The sequence below is a fragment of the Camelus ferus genome, chromosome 2 (assembly GCF_009834535.1).
Source record: "Camelus ferus isolate YT-003-E chromosome 2, BCGSAC_Cfer_1.0, whole genome shotgun sequence".
Taxonomy (NCBI): domain Eukaryota; kingdom Metazoa; phylum Chordata; class Mammalia; order Artiodactyla; family Camelidae; genus Camelus; species Camelus ferus.
Window position 1 is genome coordinate 28,657,032 of NC_045697.1, and position 12,709 is coordinate 28,669,740.

General features: G+C 35.2%; 1 protein-coding gene across 2 annotated transcripts in view; it reads right to left on the reverse strand.

Moving 5' to 3' along the window:
- Positions 1 to 431: 431 nt before the first annotated feature.
- Positions 432 to 12,709, reverse strand: part of PDS5A (PDS5 cohesin associated factor A) — a 116,786-nt gene continuing 104,508 nt past the window's right edge. The window contains exons 31-33 of one of the 2 annotated variants that reach the window (XM_006188970.3): positions 9,800 to 10,152; positions 4,074 to 4,224; positions 432 to 3,103 (exon numbers count right to left, since the gene is read on the reverse strand). In XM_006188970.3, coding sequence (XP_006189032.3) covers positions 3,068 to 3,103; positions 4,074 to 4,224; positions 9,800 to 10,152 — 540 coding nt within the window. In that variant the 3' untranslated portion in view covers positions 432 to 3,067. The remainder of the gene's footprint in view (positions 3,104 to 4,073; positions 4,225 to 9,799; positions 10,153 to 12,709) is intronic. The other variant, XM_032496239.1, reaches the window with a different exon arrangement.

Sequence of the window (12,709 nt, forward strand, 5' to 3'; positions counted from 1 at the left end):
TGAGGGTAAAATACAGAACCAGGCATGAGTTTCTCTTCTCATTCTGTTCACCTCTTATTCCAGGTATATTTATGTAATCTGCTTGCTCTCCATCAACTAGTTTTTGACCTAAATGTACATGTCCAGAATTTGCAAAAAATAGATGTATCAATGGATAGTATAAATGAAAGGCCATTTTTAAATTCTTAGATTAAAAAACTTCTCAAGTTTCTCAAATGTCCATCAGAGTTTATCTATTTAATGTTCTCCCTCAGTTGATAGAAGTCAGATCAGAGTAGCAGTCAGGAATTTTGAAGGTGGCATTTGAATCCTTATGAAGATATGCAGACTGACTCCAGAATCTAAACAGAAAATATGCAAAGATGTTTTATCAGCTTGTGACATACCGGGGTGCGGGGGTACATAAATATTCAGGGCTCCACACTACTATATAATGCTGCATTCTTGGTTTTATTTGAAACAATGCATATTTTTAGCATTTTATGGTAGGATTTTACACTTGTCATTTACACAAATTACAAGGTTCTGCTTCAAGTCTTTAAAAAAATTTTAAAAATTCAGCCCATGTGCAGCACAAGAATATGCAAAACTACTTTACATTATACACACTTTTTATCAAAGGAGATACAAAATTCTGGCTTGTAGTTTTAGACAAATACAGGAAGCTTCAAACTAGACACAAAGGGTTAACATTAATTCTCAAATATAAGTCTGCACTTTGTGTTGTATTTCTCTGAGATGTGAATACCAAATTCCTAAGGGACTTTACTTTTTCCTTTTTCAAAGGAAAAATGACAAATTTCCCTTAAAACAAGTCCCTCCTTCATCAGCTCAATCTTTCATCATCCTACTCTCCCTTCCCTTAGTGTCAGACACTTGCTTCATATTAAAAAAAATTAGGGGTGGGCCATTTCCATATGTATGTGGACCAGACCTTTTAGGTAACTCCTCTCCTGCAAAAATCTGATCAGCCATAACTGAGGCAAATGGTCTGTTAACGTTATGTTACGTATGACTTCATACTAGGTAATCTAGTCAGCTGCGATGCTGAGTAATTAGTCAAGGAGATAAGAGAGATGGAAGGTCCTTACCAGTGTGCTTTATATTGGTGGCAGATTGATGGCCTTAAGAATCAAGTTGTCTGATGCTAAGAGAACTTCAAAATCTGATTAGAACATGCCCACTGATTGCTTGAGGGACTTCTCTGATGCTTATGCATAGATATTCTTTTTCAGCATGTTGGAGGCATTATTTTATACTTTCTTTCTACAGGGTTATGAAGAGGCAATAAGGAAGAGTAGAGCTTTTTCTGCCCTTGTAAAAGATACTGTTTTCTATCACTGGTATCCATTGTTCCCTAACCCTCATCTGATAACTAAGTGTGTGTATATGCATATTTAAAAGAATTACCCATCTTTCATTCAGTCAATATACAGCCAACTCTTGATTATCTATGAGAACATAAGTGACATTTACTACCAGCAACTTGACATTTAACATAACCCTTTTTTGACACAGTTCACGTTCACTGTTTGTTTTACATCGCAGGTAGACTACAGCTTGTCAAGATCAAGTTATAACAAATATTTTTGTCCTCGAACCCACGCTAGATGTGAGCAAGGACACTGAGCACATTCAGGTAGGGCTTTGGGGCAGGGCTTTAAGTGGAGTATGGGGGCAGGTGATGACTCTGGGCGTGAGACAGGACCAATCTCAAGTTCCTCCTAAATTAGCTCTATGGTATGCCTTCATTATTTTAAGTTTATGACTACTGCAAAATCCAAAACCAGAGGCATAGTCACTATTTTATATAGATAATGGAGAGTTGACTGTAATCATATTCTTTGTTTATGACTAGCCCTTTCACATAAAAAATTTCATAAGAGAACATAATATGATAAAAAGATTAAAAAAGACTACCATATGACATCTAGAAGCATTTATTTTATGCAAAAAACTTAAATATGAATGAATATGTGTACACAAAAAGTGCACACATTACCTATGCTGAACAATGCCAAGGAACAATTTATTGATGCAACAGTTGTCTTCTAAAATAAACATAAAAACAGAACCCAGGTTGGCAAACAAAAGCAAAACACTTATTTCCCAACAGCACAATGCTGCTCACTGACAGCAATCCTAAACACCTCCAACTTTCCTTACAAAGCTGCCAAAGTTCAACTATTTTAAAAAACTGACTTTTTTTACATCAATAAAAATCTGGTGACAAACATTATAAAACCAAATGCTGGACAGTCTTTACTCCTTTAAAATTCCAAACATTCCAACATAATCACAGGAGTAAAAACCATTTTAAAGTGATATGCTTTATGAAACAAACAATATGTACATTTATTGCAAATTATATTAAACTAAAATGGAGGGGAAATCAAAATATGAAGTGATATGAAATCAATAATAATTTTTAATTATTTTCTCACTCTGATAAAAATCAGAAAGCAACATTTATAAAATTGCCACCACATCACTTTTCATAGCAGGGAACTGAAATCTGTACATCTCATTTTTGCAGAAAAGTAGGCAGGCAGAAAGAATTATACATAAAAGTTTCCAAAAGGAAAACAAAGAAATATTTAATCTGATCTCTTTTCTTCTAAAAAATTAATTCAGTAGACTTCAATTTTTTTCTTGTGTAACACGGGAAATTCCTGGCTCTAAAACTGATGAATTTTCATTGTCAGTGTAAGGACATCCTGTTATTTTCTTTAAAATAAAGACTGCAGCATGGAAATTAATGGTGTAATATGCCTTTAAACTCCAGATATGCAGGAACTGGAACCAAGTGTTAAGCAATTTGCTTAATTATTGACTTTTCATAAGAAAAGTCTGGGGGAGGGTACAATAGAGTTGCTTTTAGCCTCTCTCAAGAGTTTCTGCTGTACATTTCCATCAAAGGACTTGTGGTCATGTGAAAAAAGGAAGTAATAGCTTTTTTCAGTTTTCAAGGCAGAAAGTGTGTGTTCTGAAGTTAACTTCATTTTCTGTTCCGGGTCATTTTGAATCCAAGTTTTTGCAGAAGCTAGAGCCTGCTTCTGTTTGGCCTTCATTTTCTCCCTTTGCACATGAATTTTCTTTTTACCTTGAGGATAGGAGTAGAAGAAAGCAATGTTACAAAAGATATAAACAGGAAAACAGACAAAACCCAAATTATTTCTATAGTTACAAAAATCTGAAAAAAAAATTTTTTTTAATTTTTCATCTGAGACTACTTGGTTTAGGAATCTTTCTGTAAACTATATAAAAACAAAATGCCAATGACGAAGTTATCATTTTCACCATTAAATGCTGTTGCTACCCAATGCTCAATTTGCTTATTACAACAATAAAATAGTAAAAGCTATTTATTTTAAATAATTTTTTATTAATACATTCAAACTGGTATTATAGTAGAAAAATTACTAGACATTATGGCAGAATGAATTTATAAGCAAAATAAGTTCTGTTCTTTAGTATACTGAAAAAACAAGGAGGAAAATTTAGCTTAATTCTGTTAAGCAGTTAGAGGAATTCCCCACTAGTCCCATTTCTCTAGTAGAAAGGGAAAATCCTCATCTCTGGAAGCATGAGGGCGTGAGGTATGGTCTCTTCCTCTTCTCCCCACCTCCTACTGCTCTATGGGAGGAGGAAGACCCATCTAATAGGTGAAGCGGTAGGGGAGGGAAAAACAGCATGCCGGGCTTTGGTTTCTTTCTTTTTTTTTCGTTCTCTTTTGCCCCCAAAAGGTGTGTTCTGGTCTGCCTGGTTGTTCGATGTAGGGGCAAGGCATCAGTAGTTACCTGGCCTATGTCATTTCACATTTTTAATCAGCCATATCACTATTAAGATTGCATCTCCTTTTCAACAATTCCAAACTTGGGAGAGAAAGGTAAGGGTGTTGTTTACTTATATTCCCAAACCCCAACATTACATATACCTTTTATAAAGATAACAATGCTGAAAGTAAGAGAGAAGCTAAGTGATTAAGATTCTTACAGAGACTATTAATTTGTTATACAGAACAAGTTTAATAATACGGTATCAAAGAATCCTCTATAAGCTGCCTGCTGCACCTTCAGGAAGCTTCCCTTTACTAGCTCTGAGTCCTCAGTATCTTCCTGGCTGTTCTCACAGACTTTAAAACGATCCAGATCACTGGAAGAATTTTCTGGACTTGATTCTATGTCCCAAAGTGAATCGCCATCACTTCCGAGCACTTGGCTTCTGAAAAATTTCATATTATTTTGATAAAAATTCACTTGTTACTGAATAGTATCAGACTAATATATGGTTGTTTAATACATGAGAAAACACACTTAGGAGATACTTTAATTTTAAGATATGAAAACCTTAAAATTATACGTGATGTGAGGAAACTTTCTCAATATACAAATGAGCATAGAAAACAGTAAATTCTTTGCTTAAGAAAAATATAAATTCCAAGATTTCTGAATACTCCCATACTAAGTATGCTAAGCAAAACACATTAATCCAAAGATGGGAAAACTATATTATTCTACAATTTCCTTAAATCCACAGGTTCCCCATAAGTCCCAAGTTTAAGGACTGATGTTTATTGATAATTTCTTTTTCAGGGAAGAATTTGGCCTCAAGGGGAAGCAAAACATACTTAAAAATTAGCAGACTTACAAAAACACATTTTCAATGCAAAATGTTTGGAATTGTTTGCCATTTGAAGAACAGTTCAAAAACAAAGGAAAAACAAGTGTACATTTACTGCAAAAATCCAAAGGGATCTAAAAATTCTACAGTTAAATTTACAAGTTAAAATGTATCAACTTCCAGATTAAGAAATAAAATCTATTCCAGTAAATTTCTGGGCACAGTATCCTTGTTTTGGTGGAATAAAATATCTTGAATTAGTAAATAAATTATGTAAGTAGGAGTCTTACTAAAAACAATTACTATTTACCTAATGTTGTCAGTAAGAGGACCTGGTAAGAGAAATTCCAGAGGGCTCGGCATTGGCATATACTAGGGCCTCAAAAGTGGTTTTCATTAATAATTTAATAATAAAATTTAAATAATCATACTGTATGATAATAGTATATATACCAAGTAATAGAACTGGGTGAGTTTTCTGCATGTGGTGCCAGCATACAGTGTAGACTAACTGCCTGGAGGAGAAACTTGCACATAGAGTGAAGGTTAGGGTGAGGTCAGGTTCTTTTCAGATGTTAATGGGGGGAGTGTTGTGACCAGGGCAGGAATTGATCATCTGGGAAGTGAGAAATTAAGCAAGTAAAATGTGTGAAGAATAGGTAAAGGAAAGGTAAGGTAGCAAGGTAAAGGAAAAGACTGAGGAAGTAGCATCTGGAGTTGGAAAGCAGGGCCAAAGAGAAGCACAAGGGAGCTAGGCCTTGTTTCTCAAAGGCTAGCATTCAAGCTTAAAACTAGGGGTAAACTGCTTTAGCGCAGTGAACCAGATCCAGATGTGGTTCCACAATGCAAGGACCTCAGGCTATGCTAAAAGTTGCCAGGGCAGTAAGTGAGCCAAGCCTATTACTCTGGATTCATCCTTAGCTCAGAAATACAGTGTTTGATGGCTCTCAGCTTTGGCAACTCTCCTCTTTTACTAATTAGATGGTTGAAACTGTAATGATAACCTTAACAGGATGATTCAAGATGTTAAATTAGCTCTATATTCAGAATTGTTCAGCCTGTATCTGATCCTCACTAGGTCTCAGGAAAATACACACGAGATGTCAAATCAATCACAGGTAATACCTGTTAATGAGAAGTATGTTTATTTATTTATTTATTGTGTGTGTGGGAAGGTAATTAGATTATTTTTTCTTCAATGGAGGTGCTGGGGATTGAACCCAGACTTCATGCATGCTGAGCATGCGCTCTACCACTTGAGCCATGCTCTCCCCACTGAGAAGTATGTTTAGAATCTTGTAAGAAGGTGAAAGCTAGAAGTTTCTCATGAAATAATAATAAAGCTGGCACCTTCAGGATTTTGACCATTCAACATTTCTCAAGTTGAAGGACAGTTAAAACAGCTGAGTCACAAACAAGGAATTTCTATTAGTGTGTCTATTTCATTGCTTGGTGGTTACTACACACGGTAAAATCTCCTTTTACACATTAAGAGGAAAACAAGTAAGTAATAATGTTCTGAATGTTCATAGTGTAGAGGAGAAACGTAAGTGCAGCTGCCACTGTTAGCAGTACAGTGAGGCAGTTAATAAGGGACTCGCCTGGATTCAAAGCCCTGCTCTGTGTGGCACCAGTCAGGTGGCCTGAGAAAGTAATCTTTTCAGGTCTAACCTCCTTATCGCTTACATAGGTTGTACTTGCTACATAATGATTGTTGGCACCGCAAACAGACATTCAGCAACCTTTCCCTATTATCATTATTATTTCTACTAACATATATGCTAAGCACCATGCCAAATATCCCATGTATTATTCTACCTAATTTTCACCAGTCTGACAGTATTCTTAGCATTAGGTGCTTCATTTAAGCTGGCCACATTCAAGAACATCTGATCTCACTGTTTTTCCCTCTCTGAAGCTAAAATGCAGGGGCTTCTGTTTGCATGAACTCTGAAATAGGTTAAAAATATGACTACAGTTGTTCTGTTTTGTTCAACCTATGATCACTTAAAATAAACTAGCTTCTTATGTAATAATTATAAAAATTATGCAAATATGTCCTACTTTATGGAAACTATCACATATATAAACTACACCAGCTATGTAAAACATGCAAGTAAGTATTTTCAAAGTATCCTGTTAAACTAGTTTTGAGTGCAGATATAGTACCTTTAGAATTAAGGCTGAATTTCACCTTAAAAGTACAATATAGTATTTTGGTTACAGACTCCAGAGTGATGATGCCTGGTTTTAATCCTGCCTCCACTATTTACATAAGCAAAAGAACCAAAAGCTACATGGACCCTCTATTCCTGTAATTCCTCCTTTATAAACTAGGGATGATGATAGTACTTACTCATGGAAAGATGTTTTAAGCATTTAATAGGTTAATAAAAAGCTTAAAATAGCTCTGGCTCCTAATAAGCACTATATTAGTGCTAGCTATTATTATTCTTATGTAGCAATTTCTTAAGGAAATAAAGTCTATGTAACATACAGTTTACCATTTTAATCACTTTTTAAAAATCTTTTTTTTTTTTGGTGGGGAGGTAATTAGGTTTAATTATTTACTTATTTTTAGAGGAGGTACTGGGGATTGAACCCAGGACCTTTTGTGCATGCTAAGCATGCGCTCTACCACCTGAGCTACACCCTCCTCCACCATTTTAATCACTTTTAAGTACACAGTTCAGTGGCATTAATTACATTCGCACTGTTGTACAATCACTGCCACTCATCTTTAGAATATTTTCATCTTCCCAAACTGAAACTCTATACCTATTAAACAGTAACACCTATTCCCTCTTCCTCCTGTTCCTGGCAACCACCTTGTTCTGTCTCTTTGAATTTAATTTGACTGCTCTGGTAACTCATATAAGAGGAATCATACAGTATTTGTCCTTTGGGTCTGGATTATTTCACTTAGCACAATGTCCTTAAGGTCCACTTATACTGTAGCATGTGTCAGAATTTCATTGTTTTATGTTATAATTTAAAAAAAAGTATACTTTTACTGTATCAACAGACCTAAAGTGAATATTTTCTGCTTTCTTCTGGAACTGACAAGCTGGGGAAGTGTACTCTTTGAGGGCAAGAACCTGTCTGTTTTGGATACTTTTGTACTGCTAACACCCAGCACGGTGCTGGCACTCTAACTGGTATTTGTTAGAAGAACAAATGAGAATCACAAAGAGCAATACTGATGTGCCTATAAAATTCAAATTCAATTCAAAAAAGAGGATATCATGAGCAATACCGACTTTCTGGGGTAAATGAAGTTTTGCTGAATAAGTTCATCAGGATTTCAGGCCTAAGTTAGAATGGTAGAATTTAAAGGCAGTTGTATATTAGATCCAAGGAAACATGGAAAAGACAAAAGGAAACCTGAGAGAAAATTTCAGACTATACTTCTATGTTTTGTTAGCCATTAATTAGTAGTCAATAATTTAATCAGAAGTTTCTGAAGTATGTATGCAAAATGTTGTCATGAACACCTAATTTAACAATCTAACTTCACTGAGTATATAAAATCATCACAGAATTCTGTATTTTGGATAATACACTACCTACTTATCTACTAACTGGCATACTTAAGACTTATAAGGTATCTTTTAAGAAGGCCCAAAGCCATTTTTAATCAAAACCAGGCTCTGGCATGTAAGCCATTTCTCCTAGTTGGTTTAATGCTGTTGGGGCATATTGTGTAACTAAAAGGAGAACAGTGAGTGTTACAACACACAATTTCAGAGACAAGGTCTGGTTACTCACTGAAAATGTTTTTCAGGATCCAAGTAAGTACCTGGATATTTCGGTTAGATGGCAAAAGGACAGTTCATGAGAAGTAAGGTCAGGTGGCCTGGGTGTGATGATCTATTCTGTGTGGGTGAGGAATGGCTAGAATTCTAGAAACCTTTTAGGGAATTCTGGCAATCTCCCATGAAACTGTTCAGCTTCTGAATAACTAAAAGTATATTTAAGGGGTAAAGCAACTAAAATGCAAAACAATAGTTAAACTAATTACTGAGAATTTATTCTGTGCAAGGCACTTTGTTAAGTGCTTTATCTTTAATGATCCATTTAATTTTTAGAACAATCCTTTGAGAAAGGTATTACCATACTGTCTTACTGATGAAGAAAAGGAGGCCAAGGTTCAATATGTTGTTCCAGCTCAAAGGTCCAGATTTGCGGAGAAAAATAGTAAATTTGTCCCCAATACTGACTTTTCTTACTACACTTTTAGTCCATAAAACTAGAAATAAGTAAGTAGAAGAAACACCCATTACTTAGTCAGGTTTGGTCCTGGATCAGCTGCCATGAGATGTTGTATAAGGTACTCAGAGACACTTAAAATATAAGAAAATTTAATAGCCCCGAACTTCAGGATCATAAATAGTAATTTTTAAAAATGTAGTTGCAAACATGTATGCCTTAGCAACACTGTATTTTATAAAAATACTGAAGCAGGATGGTGGGGTATCCTAACATGATCAGAGCTGGCTATTTCCTAGGAGGAACTTAGATACTTACAATCTAATTTGGGGGAAGACGAATTAGGTATATGTATACAAGGAAAAAGAAGGAGGGTAGGGCTAACTTCTAACTGTAGGCCAAGTATGAAAGGAGGCAATTTCTAGCCCTCCAATTGGAGCATCACTGTTACAGTACGGAAAGCCTGAAATCCCATCTCAAACACGATGAAGATGAGCAGCTCGAGGCCGTTTCACTGGTGAGGCTGGGGGAGAGGTAAGCTGTAGACTTATATTAAAATGAACAGTAACAAGAAGAGTTAAAGAACAGGATATACTTGTTCACTTGTCATGACTTCTATCTTTTCCATTCTAGGACCTTTGTAGCCAAAAGGTAGCCCTTTCTTTATATTAAGTAAATCCCATGTAACTATGTGAAGGACACCAAGCAAAGATAGTATTATCCATGCTTAGAAACAGAAATATCAAGATACTGTATCTTAATTAAAAATTAACCAAAGGAAAAAAGATCTCTCTTCAAATTGTTGTCCTGAAGGTTATGAGATAAAAACAAATGCCATCATAACTCACTCAGGAAAACCTAGGGCAGTTTTCACTTCCAAATGCCTAGGTGTTTGGGATGACTGGCATATACTAGGAATAAAACAAAATGTCTAAATTCAAAGTTCAGAAAGAATGGCATACATTACCTTTGTAAGTCAATTTGTCTCTCTGCTGGTGCTGCCTTTTTGGCTATGTCTTGCAGTTTGGGTGCTTTGGCATTACCTGCTTCCAAACCTCCAGGGCTTTCCTGACTGACTGCGGCTCTCTTTCTTCCCTTGCTAAGAGGTTTATTTATATCATCATTTTTGGTTGCATTGCCCTGAGATTCAGACTTGGGTCGACGTCCTCTCCTGGGTTTTGAAGGGGCAGGTGGTCCTGATTCATCTACTTTCTCATCTGGTTTTTGTTGGATATTCTCTGCACCAGCTGCTGTTACTGTTCTTTTCTTTCCTCGGTCACTGCTGATGTTGCCCTGGGCAACCTGATCAGAATTAATCTCCTAAAAGAGCACAAAATAATTCTATGAACATAAATTCCTTAAATATCAATGATGTGTACTAGAAGGAAGTATTCTGAAGTATTTTAAAGGAGTTGGAATTCCAGGGCTTCTAGTTAACTGCTTACATCCCACGAGGAATGTTCTAGTGTAGGAACTGAACGTGGTACCTACCATAGTACTTGCTTATTAAAATGCACAAGCAGTATCTGTAAGAGAAAACCTACTTGGTTTTGCTACCACACCGATTTTAAATGAAAAAGTCCTTTTTATTGATTGTATGCTCTAAATGTATCACTTTCAAAAGAAGGGAGCATGCTTTCATAATTCAGTATTATTTTCTTTCACTATGATGCATCTAAATATAATAGTCTTTCTAATTCTGTGACATAAAGTTCTTCAATATGTCACTCCACTCCTTCCTTCTAACTTTTGTCTCTTACTGCATCAATCATTAACCTTCTACTTTTTTCTGAACATTCTCTTCTTTTCTCTTCTGGTTTGGCATATATATTATATATTAAGTCATCTAAAATGTTTAAAGTAATAAAATCCCATTTTAACATATAAGACATAATGGACATTAGGAGAGGAATAGTTTTCAGAATGAAAGTGACCTTTACATGAATGATATTTAGGAATCAGTTATAGTGCTAATTGATTAAAGGGAAACAAAGGAAAGCAATCACCCAAAAAATCAAACCATATCTTTTCAATTAATTAATCCATTTGCATTTCCCCCTAAAAATGTTTTCAAAATAATCAGAGAAACACATCTTTTATGTTTCAAGAAAATTTACTTAAATGAAAACTCATAAAAGTAGTAATTTAAGTTAGAAAATCCACAAATCAATGTTTCATGTTAGGGTTTACTTTAATGTTAATCCTCATTTTAAGAGAATGAATAAAGCATGAAGGAACAAGAGTGAGGTGGTCCACAAGAATTAAACTGTAAAACAATACACAGAGAAGAGATATGCAAAGTCAGCCTGGAGAAAGATGGTGATTCCTGGGCAAAATAAGATGGATCAATAAAAACAAGTGTGGTTAAACCTGAAGCAGTAACCATTCATCCAGCTGAATGCCTATTAGGTGCAGTGGCTACTGGGCACAGATTGGGGAACAAAACTGATACTGTTTCTGTCCTTAAGTAGATTAGTATGGTAGATGACTAATTTTTAAAAAAGTAAACAAACATTTAAGTACAGATTATCCCAAGAGCTAAGAGATCAAGGAAAAGGTCATTCAGAAAAAAATTAGAGGAAGCATCAATTTCTCACTGGTTCTTTTGGGTAATATTAGTTCAAACAGTATCAAAGCAGGACTTATCACATGAAAAGTAAAGTATTCTAGACAGAGGCAAGAGGCAGCATAAAGTACCTGAAGAAGGAAAGAGCTTGGAAGGATTAAGGAACTGGAATCATAAGGAGTGATGGGAGAGTGGTATAAAGTAGGAGATGCAAGCATGGGCCAGATGATGTGCCTCATGGAAAATTTAAGAAATCTGATTTAATTCTAAGTGCTAATAAAAGTGACTGCAGGACTTTAAGGAGAAGACAAACATAATCCAAATTATACTTTAAAAAGATCAATCTGGCTGGTATATTGTGACTGGATTGGAAGGGAGCAAGAATGTTAACAAGCATGTATAACTTCTACACAGCATCAGAAGTTGAATTAGACAAGAAAAAGATAATTTAAAATTGAGCAAATATGAACAGGCAATTCAGAGAAGAGCACATCCAAATGATCAAGCAAAATACTGATAGTCAGAGAAATTCAAATTAGAACAACAACAGGGCATTCGTTTTGACAGTTAAAACTGAAAAAAAATCGAAAGAACTGTAAAACCTGTTATTAGTGGGTATGTAGAGAAAAAATTACCCTGGTGATGGAAAGTCAAGTGTTCTGATTTTTTCAAAATAAAATAAAATAAAATAAAATAAAGCAATATGGAAATATCTAAAATCTGTAATGTATTGACCAGCAATCCCACTACTGGGAACCTACCCCCTAGAAATAAAATCACCAGTAAATGTGTGTTTATAAAGAATATTTAATGCAACATTTTTTGTAGTGGCAAAAAAAGAGAAGGAAAGGAAGCACTTATGTGTATTTGTAGAGAAAAAACTGAACAGATTAGGCTGTTTTAAAGGGGAAAAGAAGACTATTAAAAGTCATGCAAACAACAGGTTTCCTTTGTATAGCAAAGGGAACTATATTCAATATCTTGTGGTAACCTATAATGAAAAAGAATATGAAAACGAATATATGTATGTATATGTATGACTGAAACATTATGCTGTATACCAGAAACTGACACATTATAAACTGACTATACTTCAATAAAAAAATAAGTCATGCACGTGAGCATATTTAACATTTATGAATATTATGTACGTGTGCTCATGTATAAAGATGCAAAAGCCAAACGAAGAGGAAATCGGTTGCCAGCTACATGTGCGAAGAAAAAGACTATTAAAGGACAACATTGGTGGTAGTGCTTGCCCGCATTCAAGGAATGTGCATGTCTTGTTTCTTCTTTTAACCACCTCCCTTA